The 25,366-nt window shown below is 37.3% G+C and overlaps 1 protein-coding gene across 2 annotated transcripts; it reads right to left on the bottom strand.

Moving 5' to 3' along the window:
- Positions 1-1,576: 1,576 nt before the first annotated feature.
- Positions 1,577-23,543, bottom strand: LOC139936661 (putative methyltransferase NSUN7). 2 transcript variants are annotated; one of them, XR_011785993.1, is made up of 12 exons: positions 23,185-23,543; positions 17,717-18,315; positions 14,343-14,401; positions 13,595-13,878; positions 12,107-12,290; positions 11,334-11,544; positions 10,465-10,608; positions 9,804-9,905; positions 8,943-9,187; positions 7,651-7,936; positions 4,718-4,906; positions 1,835-1,972 (listed from the first exon to the last, which is right to left on the bottom strand). XR_011785993.1 is itself a non-coding variant. In XM_071931529.1 (11 exons), exons 2-11 carry the CDS (start codon positions 18,078-18,080, stop codon positions 1,812-1,814), a joined length of 2,040 nt encoding a protein of 679 aa, XP_071787630.1. In that variant the 5' UTR covers positions 18,081-18,315; positions 23,185-23,541; the 3' UTR covers positions 1,577-1,811. The 2 variants fall into 2 exon arrangements, 1 of the variants encoding a protein (XP_071787630.1); XM_071931529.1 differs by lacking the exon at positions 4,718-4,906 and having other exon boundaries at positions 1,577-1,972; positions 23,185-23,541.
- Positions 23,544-25,366: the final 1,823 nt, after the last annotated feature.

Below are 25,366 nucleotides of genomic sequence, written 5' to 3'. Positions count from 1 at the left end.
CGTTCAGAGCAACTTGGTTTCAGACGTCGATCTGGCCATGAGCCGAGCTGATTTAAAATGTTATGTTTAGTTCGCCTGTCTCACCCAAAATTATTTGGGTCGACTTAAAGTCGATCCTAATCTATTTGGTTTGGCGCGACTCTAGCGTGCTTGTCTGAAATGGTTGTAAAATAAACACAATCATTAGTCAAATTGCATGTCTAACTGAGTAACTCAAAATAATTTATTGGCACTGGATTTATAAACTTTGGAAATTCAATCGCTAAATCCTAAAGAGAACAGATTACCAAGAATTATAGACACTTTCAACTGAAGTTTAAAAGAGTTGGCAAAGGGTTTCAGAGTGAGATCCAAAATTAATTCAACCCAAGATGAACAAATAATGTGCTTGCGTGGTGAGTTTTTTAGTAAATATTCTGAAATTATAAAATAAATTCTTCACTGATTGAGGAGAGGTGACTCAAATAAAACTGTGTATAGTGATATATATTTGTATATTAATTAAACAAAAATACAGACAATAATATGGTGAAAAGTTATGATTTAAGTTGCGTAAAAGAAAGTGAGTTATGTGCAAAATCAAAAAGATTAGACTTTCAATATAAAGCAAATTGAGTTTTTGGGATAAGCAATCTCAAAGGATGCTGTTAAAGCCATTATACACTTTCGGTACAGAAAAAAAAAAAAAGTTCACAGATTTACAAATAATTTACAGGGTTTACAGAAGGTAATGGTGAAAGACTTCTCTTGAAATATTGTTCCATGAAATGCTTTACTTTTTGAGAAAACATTAAAACAATATAAATTCTCGATAGTGAGAATTACGGATTTATTTTAAACACATGTCATGACGCAGCGAAAAGCGCGGAAACAAGAGTGGGTTTTCCCCGTTATTTTCTCCCGACTCCGACGACTGATTGAGCCTAAATTTTCACAGGTTTGTTATTTTATAGATAAGTTGTGATACATGAGTGTGGGACTTGGAAAATACTGTTTACCAAAAGTGTATAATGGCTTTAAATAAAAGTGGAAATGATGAAAGTTATGAAATACTGCCCTCTATTGGTCACTGCATACCAAGAATATTGAGCACATGGGCAGCAGACTTATAAAAAACACACACTCTCAACGAACCCAAGACAAAGCTGGGTGACAGCAAAAACCTGTCAATAAACTAAAGTTATCAATATAAACCACAAGGGAAACTGACTGGGTAAATTTGTAAATGATTTTTGGGGTTGAACAAAGAATTGACTAGAGTGGGATTTGAACCAACGACCTCCGGCACGTTAATCCGGAGGTCGTTGGTTCGAATCCCACTCTAGTCAATTCTTTGTTCAACCCCCAAAAAATAATAAACTAAAGTCTAATTATTTTGTTCTTTTGGCTATTTTTACAAGGACCTCTTTTTACTAACATCCCCATATATTATCATTCACTTGTAACACAACATTAAACATTCAATACTGTATAATGTACAATAAGCAAGTCAATGGCTTTAAACACATTCATCTTTTGTTATAGAAAGTATTGAGCACACAATGAAATTGGACGGAATAGTTTTTTTTTCTTAATAAATAAACAAACAAACTGATAAATAAATTGATAAATTGCTGTTCAATTTGTTGAACTTAGTTTAGTTCCTCAATAAAAGTTTCAAAGATCACTAGCCAGTTGGAAATATCTTAGTGATTCAAATATGTTAATTATTCATGACATTGCTGTCCAATTAGAACACTTATAAGAATGAGCCAGCCAATTGGAATAATGTCATTTGCATAACCACACCCACTGCTAGCATACCTGACCAATCACAGGAATGGTTTGGGATGATACATGGACTCCTGGTGAGGAAGGATTATCTCTACTTTAGGCTGGGCCCGGACTAATGATGCTTTAGTCATTGGCACTCCGTATGGTTGCTGCCTCTCTGTGTTTGAGTGGTTTGTGAAATGATGGGCGAACATCAGACCTAGGAGTACAAATACACAATTAAATTCATATAAAAAAATATTACAAACTGTGGATTAATAATTATGAATTTAAATAAAGACAATTTGTTTTATCATTGGCCTAAGTCTTGGTTAATGTCTTGAAGAACCACATAAGTAAAAGTTCCATAGTAATAGTAAAAGGGAAGGTACACGTTTGGTAATTACTCAAAACAAATATTAACTTAAAAACTGACTTGGTAACAAGCATCGGAGAGCTGTTGATAGTATAAAACATTGTGGGAAACGACTCCCTCTGAAGTAACGTAGTTTTTGAGAAAGAGGTCATTTCTCACGGAAATAATAAAAGACTTTTAGCTAGAAGTTTTTTATTCCTATCACAACTTCGTGTGCTGGTGTGTTTTTTCTTTCATCATTTTCTCGCAACTTTGATGACCAATTGAGCTCAAATTTTCACAAGCTTGTTATTTTATGCTTATGTTGGGATACACCAAGTGAAAAGACTGGTCTTTGACAATTACCAAAGGTGTACCTTCCCTTTAAGTAAACCAATGTAGAACATTCAGGAAATTACTTTAAGTGTATTTAACTCAAACTAAAATCATGACAAATACAAAGTTGTGAATTAGTCAAATCCACACACAGTTTGTTAAGGTGAACCATTTCAACAACTGCATTTCACTTTCAGGCAAAGTTAGCACAGCCCATTCATTTGAGTACAAATGCAATTACTGCATAATATGTAAATAAATGTAATCCTGAAACTCAAGAGATGTGAAAAAGCCAATTTAAGGTTTCATTAGCTTTTTATGAATGAAACAAAAGGTGCAGAGAAATCAGCTGTGGATAGAAGAATTGACATCAATGGAAAGTCAAGCAAAACTTATTCCAATATCTGGAGAAATGAAAATGTAAATGGGAAAAACATTGTGTGCAAATCAGCAATGTGAAGATACAAAGAATGCAATGACCAAGTAAGAAAAGTGCAGTGGCTGTCAATCATGGAGTTTCAGCAAACTCCATCATCCTGGAGTTATAACAGAGGACTGGTGAACTTAGCAAAGAGGTCAACACACACAAAACAACTGTGATTTCTTGATACATAAATGGCAAGACAATAATACCTCATCATCAATGTCGGCAAACTCAAAGTATTTGATGAGTATATGGCAAATCTTCACAGCGATTTAGTAATGATGCTAGTAAATGAACAAGGTAGTCTTTATAAGCATAGTGAAGTGGCCCACATCACATTTGAATGATTTAGGGGCAAAACTCTAAATGGCCTGCAGCCTTTTGCACACCAGAAAGCCAATTCCCAGGAAATAAAACCCAACAATGTTTTAGAAGAATCCGGCTAGTGCACTTCAGTGTGAAAGAAAATGTGCTGTGACAATAATTGCAGAATGATAGAAGACTCTTTCTGGGTGAATGTTGATACACTGCCGAAGTCAATGACAAACGATTAAAGGATAAAATACATGATTATTAATATTAGCACAAACATTAGTTTTTTTAAAAGTAAGAATCGTATTATTGTACTTGTTAGTGAGAGACTGGTTGATGGTCTAGCTAATGGGCTACACGAGAAGAAAATAGCTTATACAAGCCAAGATAAGAAAACAAGATATTGACCCATTTGCAGTCGCAGAACACACCTCCACAAAATGAAGACAGTACCTTCACACAATGCATATCTACCACTACAGCCATGATGGGAGTCAATTACTTTGTGTATTTTTTGTCTTGGACAAGATATGGATAAGTGTGCAATGGGTCAATAAGAAACATATATGTCTGCCAGTTTGCAAACCCAAATTCTCCATTCATTCTATGGAAACACTTTCTATTGTTTACATTTCTTTCAAAATGACTAGGATTTATCATTCCAATTTTAGACTCTTCTCATAACTGTTTTCATGATTTCAACTGCCCCCCCCCCCCACCCGACCCCTCTTTCCACTCACACTCGCATGTAGAGATAGAGTAAGAAAGGCAACATGAATAAAGCCAGTTTGACACAAGATCTCTAAACTATGGTTGTTAGTTTTTGGTTCTTGGTGTGATAGGGGCTTGAGATGACATAAAATGATTCTCTGATTGCGGATGAATGTCCAATAACTGGATGAGAAGTGCATCAATGGATTTCTTTTGGATTCATCATAGCAATATATTATAATCTCTGTCACTCACTAATAACACAGTGTGTATCTCAAGTAATAGGTATGAACTAGTTGTCTTGCTTTATATACATGGCTTGATGTTGTGCAGCAAATTATGAGTAGCAATGCTGAGGTATCAGTAGAAATAACAGCAAAGTTAGGAGTGCAATAGTGGTGGCTCTGAGATGAGATGTGTTTATCTCTTGACATTTTGATCTGTGTGCTCTGATCGTCTTCTGGAGAAGAACACACTTATTGAAACGTTGAGCCATCACTACTCACAAAAGAGATTTTGACATGGTGTCACCGCAAACCATACTTACTTAGAGTGCATGCAATGCTACATACGCCATGAACTATGTTTACTCTGATTAACAACCATGTTTAATTTTAATGGGTTTTATTATTTCTGTTTCAAACGATTGGTTTTCTTTTCAAACATTTGAAGCTTCAAAATGACAACTTCAGATGAAGTTTCTAGTTTGCAATTGTTAATTTGAAAACACCAGAGTTTATATAGTTGTATAGTTCAATAGCATCAGAATGAGATGTTATAGTAGCGATGAGGTACACAGCACACATCATAAATCCAGCTATACTCACAAGATATGAATGGAACTAACCACATCAAACAAGCAGGAAATAAGAGGAAGGAGTTAAACAACCCCCAGGACTATCTGGGGGTTGACCTCATTAATAAGGCATGCTGAGCACTAAGCTCCGCCCAGGAATCTTGTTGTGTTCTACGTCGTCGGATATCACCAGCTCCTGCTGACTTGGTTGTATCTTTCTCTATGGGTATAAGATTGGAGGTAATCACAATCACATAGCTTGGTCAATGCAGGCCTGTATGCTTCATTTTGGAAAGGAGGGCACCAAGGCATTTTCTCCTCGGTAAAGGGCACCCATAATCAATTCAACTGGAGCATTTCAAGGGCACGAAGGGGCATGGAGGCAATCGCCTCCGTGAAGTTTCAGGCCTGTTAATGATATTAAATTAAAAACACTTACAGTTGAGTACAGGGCCCACTATCATAGATCTGCTTAGCACTACAAGAAGCTCAGCACAAACATAAATAAATGCTTATAAGAAAAAGGTTAACAGCAAACGTATTTAGGCGATTCCAAGCAAACATGGTCATGACACACAATAAATAAAAATTGTGTAACAGCTTTCTTTCCACGTAAAAGTTATAGCTAATATATGAAAGGAAACAGACATTAACTTTTTTTACACACTCTGTACCATTTTGTATAAATTCAGCTCATGTTTGCACAAGCTGTGAACAGACCCTAAAAAGAGAGCACATTAAGGTGATTTCTTCAAAGTTAAATATTGTCCCCCACAAAGGTTCTTCCAGCAAAACTTTAATAGTTGTGATTAGCAGCAGGTACAACTATTTAAAATCCAGAATGAATTTTATATTGTGTTTCTCGTTTAAGCAATATGTGAGTGTACTTGTGGGAGCTTCAACAGGGCGTAATGCGACGAACCGAGAGATGAAGTTATTTCAATTGCACGAAAAATCCACCGACTATCTTCATGGCAATTCAAAATATGCTTCTACCATTATTACCAAGTCTGAAATGAGTGAAGAAATCAACACTCTAGTTGGTGTATTTTAATAACGAGTCATCAAAAAGTGTAATGCTACTAACCGGTAATGCGACTAACCATGCAATGTAATGCGACTAACCAAATCTTTTTTCAAGAGGAGGACGCTAAGAGGTCAGCAAAGCTGGATATCTTGGTTTTGACTTACTAGAGGACAATATTACATGAATTAAGAGATCTGGAGCTCTGCAGATGCCACTCATTCCCTACACACAATGCATTTTTCAAAAGCACATGCTGAAACTATAACATGTGTTGTACATGTGCCACTCCAATCTGTGTGTTCTAGTGTCATCATTTGTACAAAGTCTTAATGTTAACATAATTATGAAACAAAATAAAGAAAAGCAACATTTCTGAGAATTTTGAGTAGAAAAGTGAAGTAATGGAACTAATTTACTCCACAAATTGTGGACATATGTACATGTTGTACCATTCCTAGGCTGAAAAAGCAAAATGATGTTAAAATACAAGGAATTCAAGAAGAGCACAGAAAAATCTCTCAAAAGAGCAAACAAAAGCAAAAAGCTGATGTCCTCTTGCCACCATTTTCCTTCAGAAAGAAGAAACAAGGGTAGCAATGCATGGTCAGTGGTGTGTGGTGTAACATGCAGTGAAATGTATCCAGGTAAAGTCGAGGAGATGGGTGATCAAGAAGGTTTTTTGTTTTGTTTTATACACTTTTTCGACACAAAAGAAATTGTTTGTTACATTGAGGAACCTGTGATAACCAACAAGGCCATTTTAAATTCACAGTCCACTTTTAAACAATAACCCAAACTTTGATTTTTCAGGGACATGGTTACATGTATGTAAGTCACTTTAAATCTGCGATATTATTTTTGTTTAATTCCTACATACTCGGCAAGATATTTAACATTTTATGTTGAATGCACAACTCTGAAAATAAAGGTGGTCAGTAAAATGGGAAATAATAATATTTCCGAAAAATGTAAGTTTGCTTTTCTAAAAATACACATTTCAGCCTTGTTTCTATGATTTTTAAGAGAAAAGGCGTTATTATTTTAGTAAAAACAAGTGAAATTAATTTATTTTGTTTATTGATAAGGAATGAACCCAACTTTGCCAAACAAGAGCGCAGTTTGGGCTCCATTGGGCTTGGCTTAAGTGGCAACCTGTAATGCGACTAACCGTAATGCGACTAACCATGGTTTTGCCACGTAAACCTAAAAGTTCAAGTTGCTGACTATTTATAAGTATCCTGTTGGATACTAATGTATAAGAGATATGTGCTAAATGTAGTAAAACCTTTGCAAGTTTTTTAGTTTGAGGAAACTTTTGAATTGAGACAAGTGTATTTTTTATCATGTCCTTTTTGTGTAATGCGACTAACCGCTTTTTACAAAGCTATAACATCCAGAGTACAACGCCCACAATATTTTTAATATCTAGTGACTAGTATCCTGCTCAGATTTCCTAAGCAGAAATTTGTAAAGCAGTGTTTATTGCTTAAGCAGTTATATGAGATTTTGCCCAGGTGTGACTTAAGGTGAATTGTACAGACTTGGCAAAACATAGAATCAAGAAATTTGTCATTCTTGTACATGTATTGACAGAATACAATTTGGTTATACAATTAAAATATGAAAACCAAACTTATTAACCCTGGTTCATGCTTCAAATTCTGACGCCACATGGCTGTTTTCCCAGCGAATGTTTCGCAGAAGTGAATACAGTTCAACTATTGTGAATTAGTCGCTAAGAATTTGTGTGACATCAAAATTCGTATCGCATTCGCATTCAGTATGAACCAGGATTTAATGATTGACAAAGTACCATTGGTTTATGCATGCAAACAAAAAGAGATTAAGTGATGTGAAGTCGATCTAGAGTTAAAGTTTTTCAATTAAATAGACCTTTAGTTTTGATACAAAAATGACTAATTTGAAGTGACACCTACTTGCAGTTCTGATGGGTCGTATTCTCTTACTACTGGGTTTCTTGACCAATAGACTAGGACCTTTAACTGGTACTCCATGATCATGATCTGAACTTTGACCCCCAATCTTTGGAGATTTAGCTCCTTTTTTGTCCTTCTTGCTGGAGGCACTTTTAGGCAGTAATTTCTGAGATGTTTTGGATGTTTTCTTCTTGGGTTTATGATCGTCTCCATGAGGTGCCGGAATGGAACATAAACCCTTAGCTGCTGCTCTGGCAAGAACATCAGATGCACTCATTGACTCATCCTGAATATTAACAATTCATTATAAAAACACATCAAATTGGTATCTTGTAAATAATAGCAATAATAGTGGCTTCTTTATATTGTGTAGACACGGTGGGCGGTGCTGGGAGGTGATGGGCAGCCCTGCCCAGGACTCACAATTTTTGCCCAGCACTCTGAGCAGGGAAAGAACACTGAGAAAGAACACAGTCAAAAGGTCATTTAACTTATTGGGATATAACGACCAGTTTGGTAACCTGGCCCCACTTCAGCAAAAAAGGCCCCAAAACTAAACATGAAAATTGTAGTTGATCCGCTCGCCCTTGTTGGACTTCGAAAAACTTTGATTTAATGCCCACCAATAAAACTGGTCTATTTACAACCCTGTATATAGCGCTCATATCTGTCACTCAGTGACACTCAAGGCGATTCAACAGCCTGTAGTTTCCTGCAAGGTATGTGGGACTACTATTGAATTATGAAACCAACTCCTTTTACATAGCACCATGTAATGGCTTATAATTAGCCCACCTTGTTGAGCTGTTAATGGCTCCGCTTTTAACATCGGTCTCATCACTGTCACCATTACAGCCCACCTTCGATACATGTCTTAAACGCTAAGTTTTCAAAGGTCACAAAATGCGTGGTAGTTTGATTGCAATTTTCTCCCATTTAAAAAAAGTCCTTTACTACTCCAACATACCTCATTTTATTCCTTACATTTGTGGAATTACTATGACACATAACAAGGGTTACTAAACGATGACTTTGTCCAGATGTGATGATTTGAAAATTTGTCAAAAAAATTGTGTACAAAAATTACATTTGAGAAAGGTTCTTGATAATTTACCTCGACTTCGTCTCGGTAAAATTATCAAGTCCAGGCCTCGGCGCGGGTTTAAACCACTAGTTGAAAACCTCTTCACCACACATCGATTCCCTTATTCTGAACCGCTAGGCCATGGCCATGACATGCCACAACTTTGTCAAGAAGCACCTTTCTCAGAATTTTGACTTTCAATACTAACCTCACGGCTCATAACAGACAAGAAACATCCACCGATCCTACTTGAAGGTGGTTTCTTAAAGAACTTTGCCGATGGTTGCTCTTCAAGGTCTGCTGGACTGAGTGGTAAGACTGGAGGTATCAAACGGAAAGCATTCTTGCCGGTCATACGAGCATTAATGTACTCCGTTACCTTGGTAACCACATTTTCATTCTCTTCTTTGAAGATTGAGCTTGTAGAGTAGACTACAGCTTGAACTCTGGGGACTGAGATGATAAGACAATAACAATTAATCATCTAATAATACTTGGTTCTTATATAGCGCTTTACCACAGCCCAAGGGATGTACCAAAGTACCCAGTATTTTTTCCTGCAGGGTATGTGGAGCTACGTTTTTGAAGAATGACGTGCTGTGGCATTGCTGTCGGCATCAAACCTAGGAACACTGGGGCGAACCCCTTCTCTTTTTGATAAGTGCACTGGATTCTTTTACGTGCGTCACACATGACACAGGGCCATTGGCTTTACGTCATGGTTTTAACATGAGGGCATCATTTGCGCAAGTGGATCACAACCCCTCGTGTACATGTCTAGTAGCGTTGCAGGCTAGTAAAAACAACTTCTCAACTTGCCCTGTGGGCTACAAAAACCAAAGCTATTTCTTCCTTTTCAGATGCGAGTTTGTAAATTGTGTCAAATTACTTTTGAGTGTGTGAATGTGACGTATATAGCCAATAAACTTGTTGTGATTGCTACCATTGATACATCAGAAAGATACATTTATACCAATTTGTTTTACTACTAAAACTTCCTTGGGTGTGAGTCAAACACACAGTTTACTAGCCCGATGAGGCACAAGGCTTGGTTACGTAAGATGCTTACATTTCATAGCATGTTTGAGTAGTTCCATATGTTGTGAAACCAGTACATCCAATTTATCTGTGTCTACTTGTTCTTGAGACAACTCTCGGAGTATACTTGCATCTGTCAAAGGAAATACAAAGTTCAACATTTGTTATATAGAAACCAACAGATTTGTGTGGAAACATTCTGAGCTCTTTTTTAATTTTTTAATTCTGTGTTTATATTGAGATATTTTTTATACAGATGTGAGAAAATGAAGCTTATAAGTTTAGTAAATAGTGGCTTCTTATATAGCACTCATATCCATCATTCAGTAACGCTCAAGGTGCTTCAGTATTCAGCTGCAAGGGATTGTGGGTCAGCATAGCACCATGTAATGGCTTACAAGGTATTGTGGTGCAATATACAGCCAATCAAACCAGGAACACAGGGATGAACCCCCTCTCTTTCCGATAAGTGCACTGGGTTCTTTTAAGTGCAACATATGGGACCAATGGCTTATCTCATCCGCAGGACGAAGCATCATGATGAAGTGTCTTGCTTAAGAACACAGATGTCAAACTCTCAAGCCCACACTCTGCTAATCTGAAATACCAGAGCTTGAGTCCAGTGCTCTTAACCGCTAGGCCATGCCATTGTATATGATAATGAAAATGGTGCACCTAATTTTTCCACTTACCGGCTCCTTCATGTATGATGTATTCTACAGGGTTGGTGACCCCTGACCTGGAGTCTTTAGGAGTTACCAAGACAACCTTGACGTTCTTGAAACGACTATCAAGGTGTTGAACTTCAAAGAAATTTTCCAGAAGAAATTTGATATCTGGGTTAAAGTAAGTTAAGGTAATAAATGCTTCAGTAATAACTAGTTCTTATATAGAGCATTTTACAATAACAGTATCAATGCATTTTACATTAGTGCCCTGGTCATTGGGCCAATATCAATCTTCTTCAACTCCCTGCTGGGAGTATACAACCCCAGGCAACCTTAGCGCTCCAATGGCTTTTTCATTCACAATATCAACCTCTACCCTCGCAGGTACCCATTTATACCCCTGGGTGAAGAGAAGCAATTATAGTAAAGTATCTTGCTCAAGGACACAAGTGTCACGACCGGGATTTGAACCCACAGTCCGATGACTTGACCACTAGAACTTGAACTTGATGCTCTTAACCCCTCGGCCATGACTGGCTATGAATGAACCCCAAATACTTTAACATATTCATTCCTATACATCGCACCATGTAAGTGCTGTGGCGCAATATGCTGCCGATCAAACCAAAAACACCAGGGCAATATCTTTTTGATATTGTGCAAATGAGTTCTTTATCGTGCATTACACAATACGTGTGACCAACAGCTTTACATCCCACCCGATGGATGAAGTATCATGGTGCAGTGTCTTGCCAAAGGACATAGGTGTCACACCTGGGACTCAAAGCCACATTCTGCTGATCAGAAACACCAGAGCTTGAGTTCAGTTCTCTTAACCTCTAGGCCATGGAACCCCTCATCAGTACACAGTGAGTTTATTTGTTAAAGGATACTGTTGATTCCTAGTTTCTTAGCATTTGCCATCAGCTGTTCTTGATGCTCTTCATTCTTGACCCCAAAGGCATAGACTGTAGAGTGTTCTTGACTGGTTAATGTTGCTAGATGATCTGTGGTCCATCCAGACCCAGTGTATACATGGATGACATCATCTCCTTCATTCAATAACGATTTTACAGAGTGAGGCCCAAGGCAGCAGCTCTTAGCCTACAAATATCAGAATCAATTCAGTTTAGTTATAAATAAAAAGTAATTCAATAACAGCATTTTGAAAAGATTTTCAAATTGTTGGTTCTCTATCAGCCATTTCTCAGAATTAAGTTAATAAGTTTGCTGTCTAAAAGTTCAACAGTTAGAAGCAACTGGACACGCTAGGAGTTGAAAGATCAAATGTTGCAGTCGTTTGGAACGACTCTGGAGCGTCTTGGTTTCAAACATCGATCTTGTCATGAGCCAAGCCTATGTTACGTTCCCCTGTTTGAAACCAGCATTTATTTGAGTCGTTCAATTTTTCAATCATTTTTCAATCAATGTATGACTCATTCCAAATGACTGCAACAGTTGATCTTTTGACTTCTATCGCATCCAATTCCTTCTATAACTGCTACAGAGGCTACACTTCATGTACTTAATTAAGAATTTAGTTTGGCGCGACTCTGGGAGTGCTAGTATGAAACGGGTGTAAGACTCCTACATCATATTTTGGAGAGATCCACTGATCAAATGACAAGGATCTGTGTATGTGTCATGTGACAACAGTGTTATTTACCTGAATGATTAAACTTCCATTCCTTACAAGATAACTATCCTCCAGTGCATTACGATTCTGGGCATCAAAGACCATGATATTAGGGCATTGTGTGTCCAGTGTAAAGTTGTATTCTCCTAATGAGTTGACTGAGTTCACCTTGGAGTAGCCGTCTTCAATGAGATGATCAGTCACCTCTTCCACACTGAGGAGTGAGAAATAATATTAATAATAATAATAGTGGCTTCTTATGTAGCGCACACATCCGTCACACAGTTTTAGGTTTTAGGTTTTATTAGACTTTACACTGGCATAAAAATATAGAAATACAAATCGATACGAAAAAAAAGATAAAGAATCGAAATAGCTAAAAATTACCAAGCCAGTGAGTGGCGAGGAGGAACAGGTGACCAGCACCTCTACAAAGCCGCCCTGCCACAGGAAATGTCCCCTGAAACCCACCCCACAGCAAAAAACCACCCAACCCACTGGAAGAAAAAAAAAGAAAAAAAAAAAGCTCAAGGTGCTTCAACAATGAGTATTTGGTATGTGGGACTACGGTTGACTCCTTTTACATAGCACAATGTTATGGTTTACAAGGTGCTGTGGCGCAATATTATGCTGCCAATCCAGCCAGGAACACCAGGGCAAACCCCTTCTCTTTACGATAAGTACACTGGGTTCTTTTACATGCGTTACACAGTAGAAATTTACAGGTTTCTCATAGGGTGCCCTTTACAAACGAAAAAATGCCTTGGTGCCCTTGCACTTTAAAAAACGAAGCATCCCGACTTAGCACAGATGAAGGTTTTTACTTCCAGTTAATTCTAGTTGTCCTCGCTTTATTCATTTTGCAAACATTATCCACGTCAGCAACAAATCAACACAAATTTACTTATTAAAAATAAAGTCAATACAACTGTAGATAATTAAACCAATGTGTGTCGGCTTTCCTTTACTGAGTAGACTCATTAACTTTCCTGACTGATTGATTGCTGTTCCTGTCGTGTTAGGATGACAAAAGAGAACCTTAAAGGCACGTACTGGACACTATTGGTACATGTAATTACTCCAAATAATTGTTAGCATAATAATATACTTGGTAACGAGCAATGGAGAGAAAGTTTGTGCAAAAAGGGTGTTTTTACTTCCATTTTTCTCCTGCAACGTCGATGGCCAATTGAGACAAAAATTTCACCAAGTGAGAATAATGGTATTTGACAATTCCAAAAGTGTCAGTACCTCTAAGAAATAACATTAGCTCTTATCAAAGTACATTGGTTTCCAAGAAACTATTCCAGTCATAATAAGACAAAGAATGGTTTGCGATAACACAATGTGTAATTGCTAGGTCGATTATGTTCTTTTGAGAACTTGTCTTTCTTTATCATTCTACTACCACAGAGTAGATTTTCAGCTGAACTTGCTTTTTTAACTACTACCTGGGCGGAAGGTAGAAAAGTCGACCAGCCTACTGCTTTTGGATCGTGGGGACTTGTTGTTATTTACCTATTCTTAAGTTGGTTGACCCAAGCATAGATTGGCATCTTAGTCCCGCATTCTTCTCTCTCTCGAACCTTCTCTGGGAGCAAACACTCAACACTCCTCGCTTGAAACTTTATTCTATTCCTAGCTAAGGAGGCATTGAGCTTAGTCGTATGACGGAATAAATCATCTTCAAATTCTTGCACATAGGGGATAACTGACTCGTTGAGTTGTGGTAGTCGTTTAGCGAATCGACGATTCAGCATATCACAAAGAATGACCATAATGACTCCATGGTTCTCATCCGGCTGTGGAGAAATCAATCAATCATTAAAATCAGAACAGCTTCAATTCCATTCAATTTAAAACAATAACACTTATTTACAAATCCCTCAATCAATATAAATACAACGCATACAAAGTGATACAAGAATTTAGCAGTTGGGGGCGAATCCAAGTATAAGTAAGCACAGCTTGTGTTTGGGAGTGCCCATAAAAACCAATCACAATAGAGTTGATTTATACACCTAAGCACATGACTAACAAAGACATGGGACAAAAAAACACATCTACATTCCATTGGTTTGAATCCAACCTTTGAGCAGACACAGTGAAACCATATAAATTTGTCAAATATCATTGAAAAGGTTAAACAAGTATGATAAGTTGTCTCCTCGGAAAAGACGTTTTCTGTTTAAATAAATAATGCATGGAAACAATTTATCACATCTTTTCATTGACGTGTTCTCAAGTTAATACATCATTTACTTACCACTGTGTCGTAACCATAGTAACCACTATCAACCAACATGTCTTCCAGTAAGGGTTGATCTGTAATTAGAATTCAACATTTATGGTTTAATTACGGACTGACGTCAATTACAGCGAACAATCAACCTTATGATTTCCTCAACTTCGTTTCAATGGCTTTGCCGGCAAATTAAACGGCTGTTGTCAAGTAGTTTTTTATTACACAGGAAGCTGTTAATAAATTGCAGTTTTTGTGAAGCTTTACAGGGCATGGAAAGTACTGTCATTGCTAAAGTACAAATCTTGGAACCAGAGTGTCTAGTTCTTTCAACTCCAAAGGGCAGTTAATGGTCACTGCGTTTAAATGGCACAATGTATGGGTTAACTATGAGATAACGTTACTAGGAGAATGTAAACACAGTTATTAAAGCATTGTCATGTCTTCACTGGTTATAACAAAATGTGGTTGACAATCGACATGTCTTGCTGGTGGGTGATTGATGCTTACTCAATTGACTTCTTCACAGCCAATGGTTTCACTTGAATGCCACTCTAAATCCATATTCACACGAGAACTGAAAACTAACAACCATTATTTAGAAAGCTCCTCAGGTGAAACAGGCTTTCATACACAGTTGGATGGATCTTCTTGTATTATTTGTGTATTTATAAAGCATTCCTGACAGTTGCATCCTTGCTCTATGGTTGAAAACTCGGGTCAAATTTGAACAAAGGTTTATTTGGAAAAGAACAAACCAAAAGGGGATATTTTAAGCTTTAATTGCATGGTGTGGATAACCATTTGAAACCACAAAAGTGAATGTTTTGGATGGTGAATCAACTTGTTCAAAAAGGCACCAATAGTAGGAGGGTTTATAGTCAAAGTTGCAGGTACAACCATGTCCCTCCTTTAAATGAAGTGTGGGATCCTTATTTGCTTCATCGTTTCAAACAGTGTATACTCAGCTCCTCTTCCAAACTATCATCAATTGCTAACAGACAAGTGACAGGTCTTCAAACATTTAAGGGCCACCTGGCCCATACGCGAATGCAGTCTCATAATAGTGAACATTATAAAAGACCTTGAAATGTGTGCAGTACTAATGGTGCTACTAACATCAGATCCAGGTTCATACAATGACATTTTTGCAACTGTAGACATTACGACAGACATAAACAAATAGAGCTCAGTTAGCGCTTCTTAAAAACAACTAAAGGCAGCGTAAATAAAAGCATCAGTTAATCATCTGCACCAGGATCCTCAACCTTTTGTGAAGCTGCATCGTCCTTCTTCTTTTGAATTCCCAATATTTGACGTATTGTTATTTTTTTTCCGCATCATTAATTTACCCATAAACAATATTGTAAACTTAAAGTTCTATGAAGCGAGCAAATATTAACTAGTCTGGCTCTTTCTTTCGTGAAAACAAAAAAGAAGGAAGAAAACAGAAATACTTGAAATGTAAAGACACTCATCCTCCAGAACGCTAAGCTGTGTGTATTTTCACTTGACCCAAGAGACTATTTGCAATAGTACTGCTTGGCATTGCATGCAGTGCAAGTCTCATTTCTGCTGAGTGAATGAATATAATTGAGCTGAGGTGTTGTGCACCATAACAAATATTTTGAAAAATATTCTCTATAAAAGCATGGCCAAAACATCATCACCAACCTTTAAAGGCAGTGGACACTATTGGTAATTACTCAAAAAAATTATTAGCAAAAAAAACTTTCTTGGTGACGAGTAATGGGGAGAGGTTGATGGTATAAAACATTGTGAGAAACAGCTCCCTCTGAAGTGCCATAGTTTTCGAGAAAGAAGTAATTTTCCACGAGTTTGATTTCAAGACCTCAAGTTTAGAACTTGAGGTCTCGAAATCAACCATCTGCACGCACAAAACTTTGTGTGACAAGGGTTTTTTTCCTTTCATTATTATCTCGCAAGTTCGATGACCGATTGAGCTCAAATTTTCACAGGTTTGTTATTTTATGCATATGTTGAGATACACCAACTGTGAAGGCTATTCTTTGACAATTACCAATAGTGTCCACTGCCTTTAAGAGCAGCTGACATAAAAACAAGTAGTCCAAACACTGATAACTACATGTATAGTGGCTAAACATCACCAACGATAAGTAAAACCAAACATACAATACATGCAAACACTGATAACCTGGGCCCAATTCCCTAAAGGTGTTGAGCAGAAAAAAACTGCTTGATTTCTTTGGCAAAGTTGCTAAGCAAAAATTTAGTTGGGCACCAGCAACAACAATGTAAACTTAATTTAATTTGGGCTGGAACTGATTCTGCTAGGCAATACTATTCTGTGCTTAGTGAGTTTTGTTCGTACAGACTTTGGGCCCAGCTCGTATCACAACAGAGCCAAAAGAGAAATCTTATTGCGTGTTGCTTATTGCGTGTTGCACAACCACGACAACGTAACTTTAATTAAAACCATCACTTTCAAAGTACAACGATCACTTGACAGTGTTTTTCAAGCATACAGTAAAGATCACACCTGGAGTAATTGTGTCCCTTCAACACAGGACGAAGACGTGTTTAATCATTGACAAAGCAGCGGCTGATATTGATATCTCATCAATAATGCAGTACTGGATATCAGTTCCACTAAAGCTATTTCAATTTCATCTCATTCTGCGGCTAGTCAGAATGTGTCTCCAGTAAGAACACATTGCAAGGATAACAACTTGATCCCTAAAAAGAGCACCATGTTTATTTGGCTTGGAAAGTAATATTTCTGGTTCATGTTTATTTTTGTTTGTAAGAAATATTCCTGACCTCCTGAGCTGAGGAGAAGGATTTAATTTGAAGTTCTGAGTGAACTCTGATAGAAGGAAGCTTGATGGTTGAATTTAAGCACACCTGGCTATTTGAGAAGGTTTGCACATTATGTTTTATCAATGTCTCCTCCAGTCCCCTCCCCCAGTAGGTCACTGATAAAATATGACACCATTTTTGTCTCGAGATCAAGTTACACAACTAGAGATATCTTTGTTTGGATGTTGATAAGAAGTGATCGTTTTAAGCTAGTCAATAGAGCGTTTAAATTTAGAAGCATGCATAGATTGTTTGTAAACTTGTGTTCAAAAGAAATCTGTTATTGCTAGGTATAGGTTAATTGCTCAAAATTCAGAACTGACATCATACAAAACTTACTTCATACAAAACTGACTTTATACTGATTTAAAGCAGCAATAAAATTTATGAATTCATTTCAAAATTTCTCTTCTTTAAAAATGATACGAAAAATAGCATTTTGGACAGATTTTCGACTTCAAGTCAATGGTATTTTATTACAACACATTGCAAGTTAGGCGACACAAAAGGGCAGAAAACAAAATGAACCAAAACTGCAAATATTAAAAGTGACTTACATTTGAGGGTTGCAAATGCTAGGTCATACACCTTCCTCTTAGCTCGTTCATCTTTGATGGCTGTTAGTTTCGGTGGTTCTTTCCCTGCTCTGAGATCAACGTCTAATACCAATTTATCTGTCCTATTTGCTGGTCGTAAACTTGCAAATACCTGGCTAGCATAGTGATAGATAACGTGGTTGCATCCATGTCCATGATCTGAATCCTCTAGAAGGATTGGGATGTTGTCTGCTAGAATGTCACTCCCCTTATTACTCATACTAGTAGAGACACTGGTCTTTCCGTTAGTCGCACTTGCCATGGAACTGTATGCCTTCATCATTCCGGGTACACTACCACCATAGTGTTGACTCAAAAGCGCCATTATCAATACTCCTGTTTGATTTAGGTGTTTATGTTTTTATCATCAGCCAATAGCTTGGGTTGTCACAGCTTTCTAGCGTCAATGTTTGTCAGTGACAACATCTAGTGCCTCATCATCCATCAGTTAGCTTGATGACTCCGAGTGCTAGGTCTTCATGTAGTACTCTGTTAGCACTTGGGATTGGTTTGTTGTAATGTTGTACCTGCTACTGCATCACAGCAAACAAACTCCAGCCCTGTGTCAATGTAAGGGAGAACAGAGTCAGGGCAAACAATGATACACACAGACAAATCAACTTAGATTAATTATTTAAATGTTGAAGCAACTACTACTAGCAGTCATGTAACTTGTGGTTGTAAATCTACTCAAGCATGATAAAGGACTTGAGCAGCAAGGACAGACCATAGCTCGGACAAACCAAGGCAACCTTTATAGTTGCAACTGTGAGGCTTTGCAGCAACAGTCGTCAAAACATGAAGTGGACTTTATCCCATGAAGAGTGATGTGCACACAGCATTATAGGCACAGCAAACCTTGTACTGACTTGACCAAACGACTTTGAAATCAAATAGCTCAGGAAGTCAACTTCAGGCCTTGAGATAAATGATTGACAGTAACAGTGCACCTTGCCTTGTCCACTTTTTGCCCACACTTTTAGTCCAACCTTCTTTATATCAGTCTCTTTCCTTTATGCTTTATCATTTATGTTAAGCGAGAAAAAATACTATCTAGACATTTCATTTCCCTGGTACATAACCTCTATTCATATTCAGAATTATGTTTTTGTTTGAAGTGTGAATATTCAAGGGCATGAGCTGTATTCCTGGCCGTAATATTTATAGTGCACCTTAAAGACTGGTTCTGAACATAAAGCAGAGTGTGTAAACATTGCAGAGAATCCAATTACACGACTTATGACCCTAACATAGCTCAAACTACACCAAGGCTTTCAGATTGCATTGTTTCCACCACCATTTGCACTCAAAACACTATCAAATTACACATCACCAAGAAACTAAAATGAATTTATGTGTATACTTTTCAAGTTCATATTACAATAGAAGGGCAGATGGTTCATTGATGTTGATGCTGGGGTTTACCATACTATCAACAAAATAGGAACACTTGGAAATATTTCAATGATCACTTGACTTGCTAGGATTCCTGTGTATCGGTTACCATGACAGAACAGTCTGTGCGCACTAGCACGTATAAGGTTTGATGTTTGATCACGCTTGGTTTTAAGCACACAACTTAACTGTATACAAGGATGTGAGTGGAGTGATCAACAAAGTCCGTTATCAGCTTTCATCACGTTTGCATAGGCATGGTCCAGAAGAGGATCTTTGTAAATCTCTCTCCAAACAATTTAGTAATCTCTGATTTTAAAGCCATTGGACCCTTTCGGTTCAGAAAAAAAAAAGTTCACAGATTTACAAATAACTTACAGGGTTCACAGAAGGCAATGGTGAAAGACTTCTCCTGAAATATTATTCCATGAAATGCTTTACTTTTTGAGAAAACAGAAAAACAATATAAATTCTCGTTAACGACAATTACGGATTTATTTTAAACACATGTCATGACACGGCGAATCGCGCGAAAACAAGTGGGTTTTTCCGTTGTTTTCTCCCGACTCCGATGACCGATTGTTCCAAAATTTTCACAGGTTTGTTATTTGATATAGAAGTTGTGGCACACAAAGTGTGGGCCTTGGACAACACTGTTTACCGAAAGGGTCCAATGGCTTTAAATGATTTGATAGAAACAGGACACAGAATTGTTCGCTGTTAACATTACAAGAAGAATTGTTTTCATATGGACTACTAGTACTAGAACATTGGTTAAAAAAACACATTTTGTATTTTACTAAATTGAATAGGGACTTAAGACAGATTATACTCAAGTCACGATGTCTAACATTAATAATACAGGTTTGCACTTATAAACAGCAAATCAGATAGGCCCATACCTATCAATAATCCACATTTAATTATTTTTGTGTGCAAATACTTAGTTTTCTGTGTTGAGTGGTTTGTTTTCAAACTTAGTTGTTAATCGATATTTTAAATGATCACTCTTTTTTGCAACACAGAACAACAACAAAAAACCTGTAAGGATGAACAATTTCCTGATAATTAACAATTTCATTAAAGACACTGACACTGCTGGTAACATAAAAACTTACTTGGTGGAGAGCTGTTGATAGAATAAAACATTATGAGTAAAATAAAGTAAAACAGTTTTTAAGAAAGAGGTAATTTCTCACTCAAATATTTGAATCTTATAAAGACCTTGGGCCTGAAGCCTTTTTAGGCATCTTATCTGAACCCACACATATTTGTGCAACAAGAAGTTTTTCCTCTTTTTTTTTCTCTTGCAACTTCGATGACCAATTGAGTCCAAATGTTCACAGATTTAAAATTGTATGCACATGTTAGGATACAACAAGTGTGAAAACCGGTCGTTGACAATATTAAAGGTGTCCAGTGCCTTAGATGAATAGATCCTTGTTATCACACTATGATGTAGTGCTGTTTTGACTTTCTCCGTTATCAGAACCAAAGTAATTTCCTGCCAATCGGAATCTGTAAAGGACTGCCATTCATAAAGCATTAGAACAGGTGGCAAATTGACTTCAATGTGTTATTGCTCAGTTAAATTTTCTAAATTGTCTACACGGTTTAGTCTCAGTCAAACTAAATGTCATGGGTTCAAAAATGTGACTAAAATGTAAGTAAAATGTAGTTAATCTGAAATAATTATAACGCCCCATCAAGTTCATTAATAAAGAGAATAGATTTGTTTGCCATTATAATTGATCAAATCATAAGCAGGGGCTGACTCATTGCACTGTCTTTCAAATTAAACATAATTAAATACAGGAAAGCAAAGAAAATAAAGAAATGTAGCTCAAAAAAAGGTAAATTTTCAGGTTTGCATGTTAACATTTTTAAGAACAGAGAACTAAAATTTGCCAATAGACTGTGCAAGTCTCGCGCAGATTTGAACTTCCGGGACCATTTTGGTCCCAACCTTATGGATTTTTACGTTGGGGAGATTTTGTTTCGTCCATTACTTTAGTTTAATATAGTTTATGACCATAAAAATGACATATGTTGTTAAAAATGTAACACTAATTAACAACATATATAAAAGTAAAAATAAAGTCAACATAATAACGAAGAAAAACCGATATTAAAACTTGACCTCAGGTCAGGTTATTTGTAAAAAATTAAGAATTTGTGCCCATCTCCGATCACGAAACTTACGCAGACGCTTGTTTTGGCCGCGCGGGGTGAAAAGCCTTTTCATTGGTCGTTTAGGCGTCGGCTTCCTCTTTAAACTGCGTCACGCGTTTATCTAACGCCCTTGCGACCATCGTGCGTCCGCGTATAAACCAGCTTTCAGTAGTTTCACATTCGGGCGTAGATTTACAAAAGGGGTTTCAAAACATTTAAGATCAAACAATCATCCTTGTCCCAGATTTTTACTTTTGTCTATACATAGACTTTAACCGATAATTGTGTATTAGTTTAAAAAGCTAAAACTAATTTCAACAAGCTCTAATGGGTATTTTTGTTGTTCAGATTCGGCATTAAGAAAACATTAAAGCAAAGATTTGATTCATAAAAAAATTAAGTTCTTCAGTTGTCGTGTTTTCTCGCTCCGGTGCGCGCGAGACTTGCACAGTCTATTCAACTTTGATCCTCAAAAAGTAATATAATTTAAGTTAAATGTGTTGCAAATTATTGTATAAACAATGAGTGCATATCACTCATGCCATGATTACTTTTTAACTTGAAAAGCTCTGCTCATTCAATTTTGACCCCTACCTAAGGGGGCCTGAGATATAATTTCTGTGATACTGTACAGTCTGTACGTGTCAAAGTCAAAAAAGTTACCCAGAAATCCAACAAATCATTGCTAATTGCTGCAGTTCGGAAGTGCACAAAAATCCCTTTTAAAAAAAAACAGAATTCAATTCCATTTATGCACAGATTTTATCATGGATGCGATTGACTTTAAGGTAGTTGACACTATTGGTAATTACTCAAAATAATTATTAGCTTAAAACTTTACTTGGTATAACCGAGTAATGGGGATAGGTTGATAGAATAAAACATTGTGAGAAACGGCTCCCTCTGAAGTGACGTAGTTTTCAAGAAGAAGTAATTTTTCATGATTTTGATTTTGAGACCTCAGATTTAGAATTTGAGGTTTGGAAATCAAGCACCTGAAAGCACACAAGCTCAAATTTCCACAGGTTTGTTATTTTACGCATATGTTAAGATACCGTTTACCGTTGTTGTGCGATTGCTTTAGAGGAAATGTTCCTTTGTATGCTCTCTCAATAAAGATGCAACTCCAGGTCTGCAAATAACCTACTTTTAGTCTCCTAGAACTATGATTGAGGTTTCGTTCCACTATCGATAGCGGAATGAAACCTCATATATATCATAGTTCTAGGAGTACAAAATAACCAGTTGTGTAATGTAGACTTGTTTAGTTAGTATTAAAAAACATAGATCATAGTAGACCTTATGCATAGACGTCATCCAGCCGCCATCTAGAGGTCAAACGGTGACGAAACAATCGAAACGCACATAGATTGGCCAATGAACAACCTCCTTTTGACCTCAAGGCGAGGGCGCCGTACTGAAATGACGTCATGTGCATAAGGTCTATTGTTAGTTCTCACTCATCATTAAATCTGTAAGTAGGCCTATGTCCACAGTGTTGCGATAACGTAACCCTCCTGCCTTACAGATAGGCCGGAAGTGGTGATTATGGTGCATTGATGGTGAGTTTACGAGTAAGCTATGCACGTTTTATGCGTGACGAACATCTCAAAACATCGCATCCTATCCCAGAATGCATTGTTTTTTCCTATATTTGTAAAGGGGTCTCTGGAGAGTGGAGGAAGGAACTGTGAAACTGAACATTCTATGACTTACAGAAACCAAAACCACAAAAACACAATGACCATTTTCGGAGTTAAATTTATTAATTTTAAAATTTTAAATGAGTAAATAAAACCATATACCATGTCCATGATTCATGAACTGACCCCCAAATCAAAGAATAGCGCTGATAAACTTACCGTTTTACAAATCAATCAAATGTTTCTCCGTCATGTCCGTCTCGTCTGCTGGCAATGGTATTTTCTGGTGTAAAACTGAAGTAGACATTGAATTGAATGGCAATGGATGTTTGCAATACACGGTGCAATACACACTCGACCGCGCGCCATGTATTCCAACTTTCAATGCGAAAAGGGAGATCGGTCAGTTGTGTACAAAGATCCGTACAAAGTAGCCTAAAAATGTGTAAAGTTCTCTTGATAGACTTGACTCTGTATTTGTATGAAATAAACGCCAGACGACAAAAAAACAAAACAAACAATCAGCTGCCGTTTTGCGCATGTGTATACGAATTCTCCTCGATGACATACTTCTTGAAGTGTCAAATTCGTTTGTGACGTCATACAAGAAGAAACTTTCTCGTCTGCAAAGTTAGCAAACTGTTTTTATCTTTAGGTCGTGCATTAAGGATTTTTTTATATCAATCAATTCCTTGTAACTTTCTTCTTTTTTATCGAGACAAATATTTAAACATGACAAATTAGTAGTCTGATAAGAATAATAAGAAGGTAGGACTAGGAGAGAAGGGATGAGGCGGCCGCTATAATACACACACGGCAGGTGGGTGTGAATTTTTAACGAAAATTTAACGGTCTCGATATATAGCGCTCTCTACGGCAACAGACGTTTACTAACTGCTTGTGAAATTTAACGGTCTTAAAAAATAGCGCCCTCTTTTGGAAAGAAAAGTTTATTAACACAGTGCGTCAGATAACCGTCAACTGCTAGTTGGCCAACTATAGTTGGAACCGGTACGTCCCAACTTGAGTGCTCAAAATGGGGCGTCCCAACTATAGTTGGGCCAGTGGTAACTGTACAGGATACCAGCAGAGCCAGCAGGGGGGATCTCTGAATTGGGGGTACGGATTTGAATATTTATCTTAAAAAGAATCAACAATTGTTTGCTTTGTTTTATGCGATATCTTCAAGAGTTCTTTCTTGTTCTAAAAAATGAAAAATTACACTTTTACAGAGGTGGGATGCTTTGCATACATTGTACGTAATTGTAATAATGGGCGATCTCAACTACAGTTGGGACACCCAACTGTAACAACTATAGTGGGGACAATTGCGCACGATTGAACCATAGAGTAAGAGAGCAGACCCAAACCAGACTGAAAAGCAAAACGCATCAACCATCAACTGTTTCTTGATAATGTGCTATCTCAACAACAAGGGCCTTGCTTGACGGTAGTTGACGCACTACTCGACTGATAGTTTCTTATCGCCAGAGAGGGCGCTGTAACACTTTTAATAGTGATGCGTAAAACAGCCGTCAACTGTTGTTTGGCATACACATAAACAAACAGGCCCAGCTTTATAAAGCTGTTTACAGCTCCATAACACTGTAGCATAAACGTTTTTCACCACGTTAAGCATGTGTTGTTCAAACAACAGAACTCAGTTTCATAAAACTGTTAACCTGTGAGCAAGATTTTGTACTGTACTGAAGGAGAAAAGTGTGCGTTAGCATAAAACTTATTTCGCCACGATTTTTTTAAGTTGGCACAAAACTTTTAGGTGCGCATGCCATTCACCATAGATGTGCTTATTTACATCACTCATTTACTAACTGCGGGAGCCAGCATTTACCCTCCCTTGCTTCAGTACACGGCTTTATGAAATAGAAATTCTGCTAAGGCTTGCTCCGTAAGCACAAAACTGGCTGCTTACATGTTTTTTGGCCCAGAGCCTTTGACGCTTAATAATGCAGAACCAAGTATCATTAATTCCTGCCCCGTAATGTTTAAATTTATGTAACAATACTCGCTCTTAATATCCATGCATGACGTCACAATTCTAACCCATATGAGGCCATCGTCACACGTCGCGCCACCACCAGTACAAAGCACTCGATCCTAGTTGCAGTGGCTGCGCCAATGGCCTTGTTTTGGGTTAGAATGGTGACATCATGCATGAATAACTAGAGAGGGCCAGGCATATTGAGAATCATGTGACCATTCATTTCTACAACAAAACATTTTATGTAAAAAAGATGAGTCCCATTCTAGTAGTTCGTCTCTCTTCAACCACAAATCAATAGACCCTTCCCATGAAATATGTAAATTGCACATAGCGCGTGCGCACTACTGTTTTGGTAGTCAAAATGAGGGAACATCGCGCTGTTTTGTACACGGCTAA

The sequence above is a fragment of the Asterias amurensis genome, chromosome 4 (genome assembly GCF_032118995.1).
Source record: "Asterias amurensis chromosome 4, ASM3211899v1".
Classification (NCBI taxonomy): domain Eukaryota; kingdom Metazoa; phylum Echinodermata; class Asteroidea; order Forcipulatida; family Asteriidae; genus Asterias; species Asterias amurensis.
Note: the sequence above shows the minus strand (reverse complement) of the source record. Positions and strands in the feature narration are given on the sequence as shown.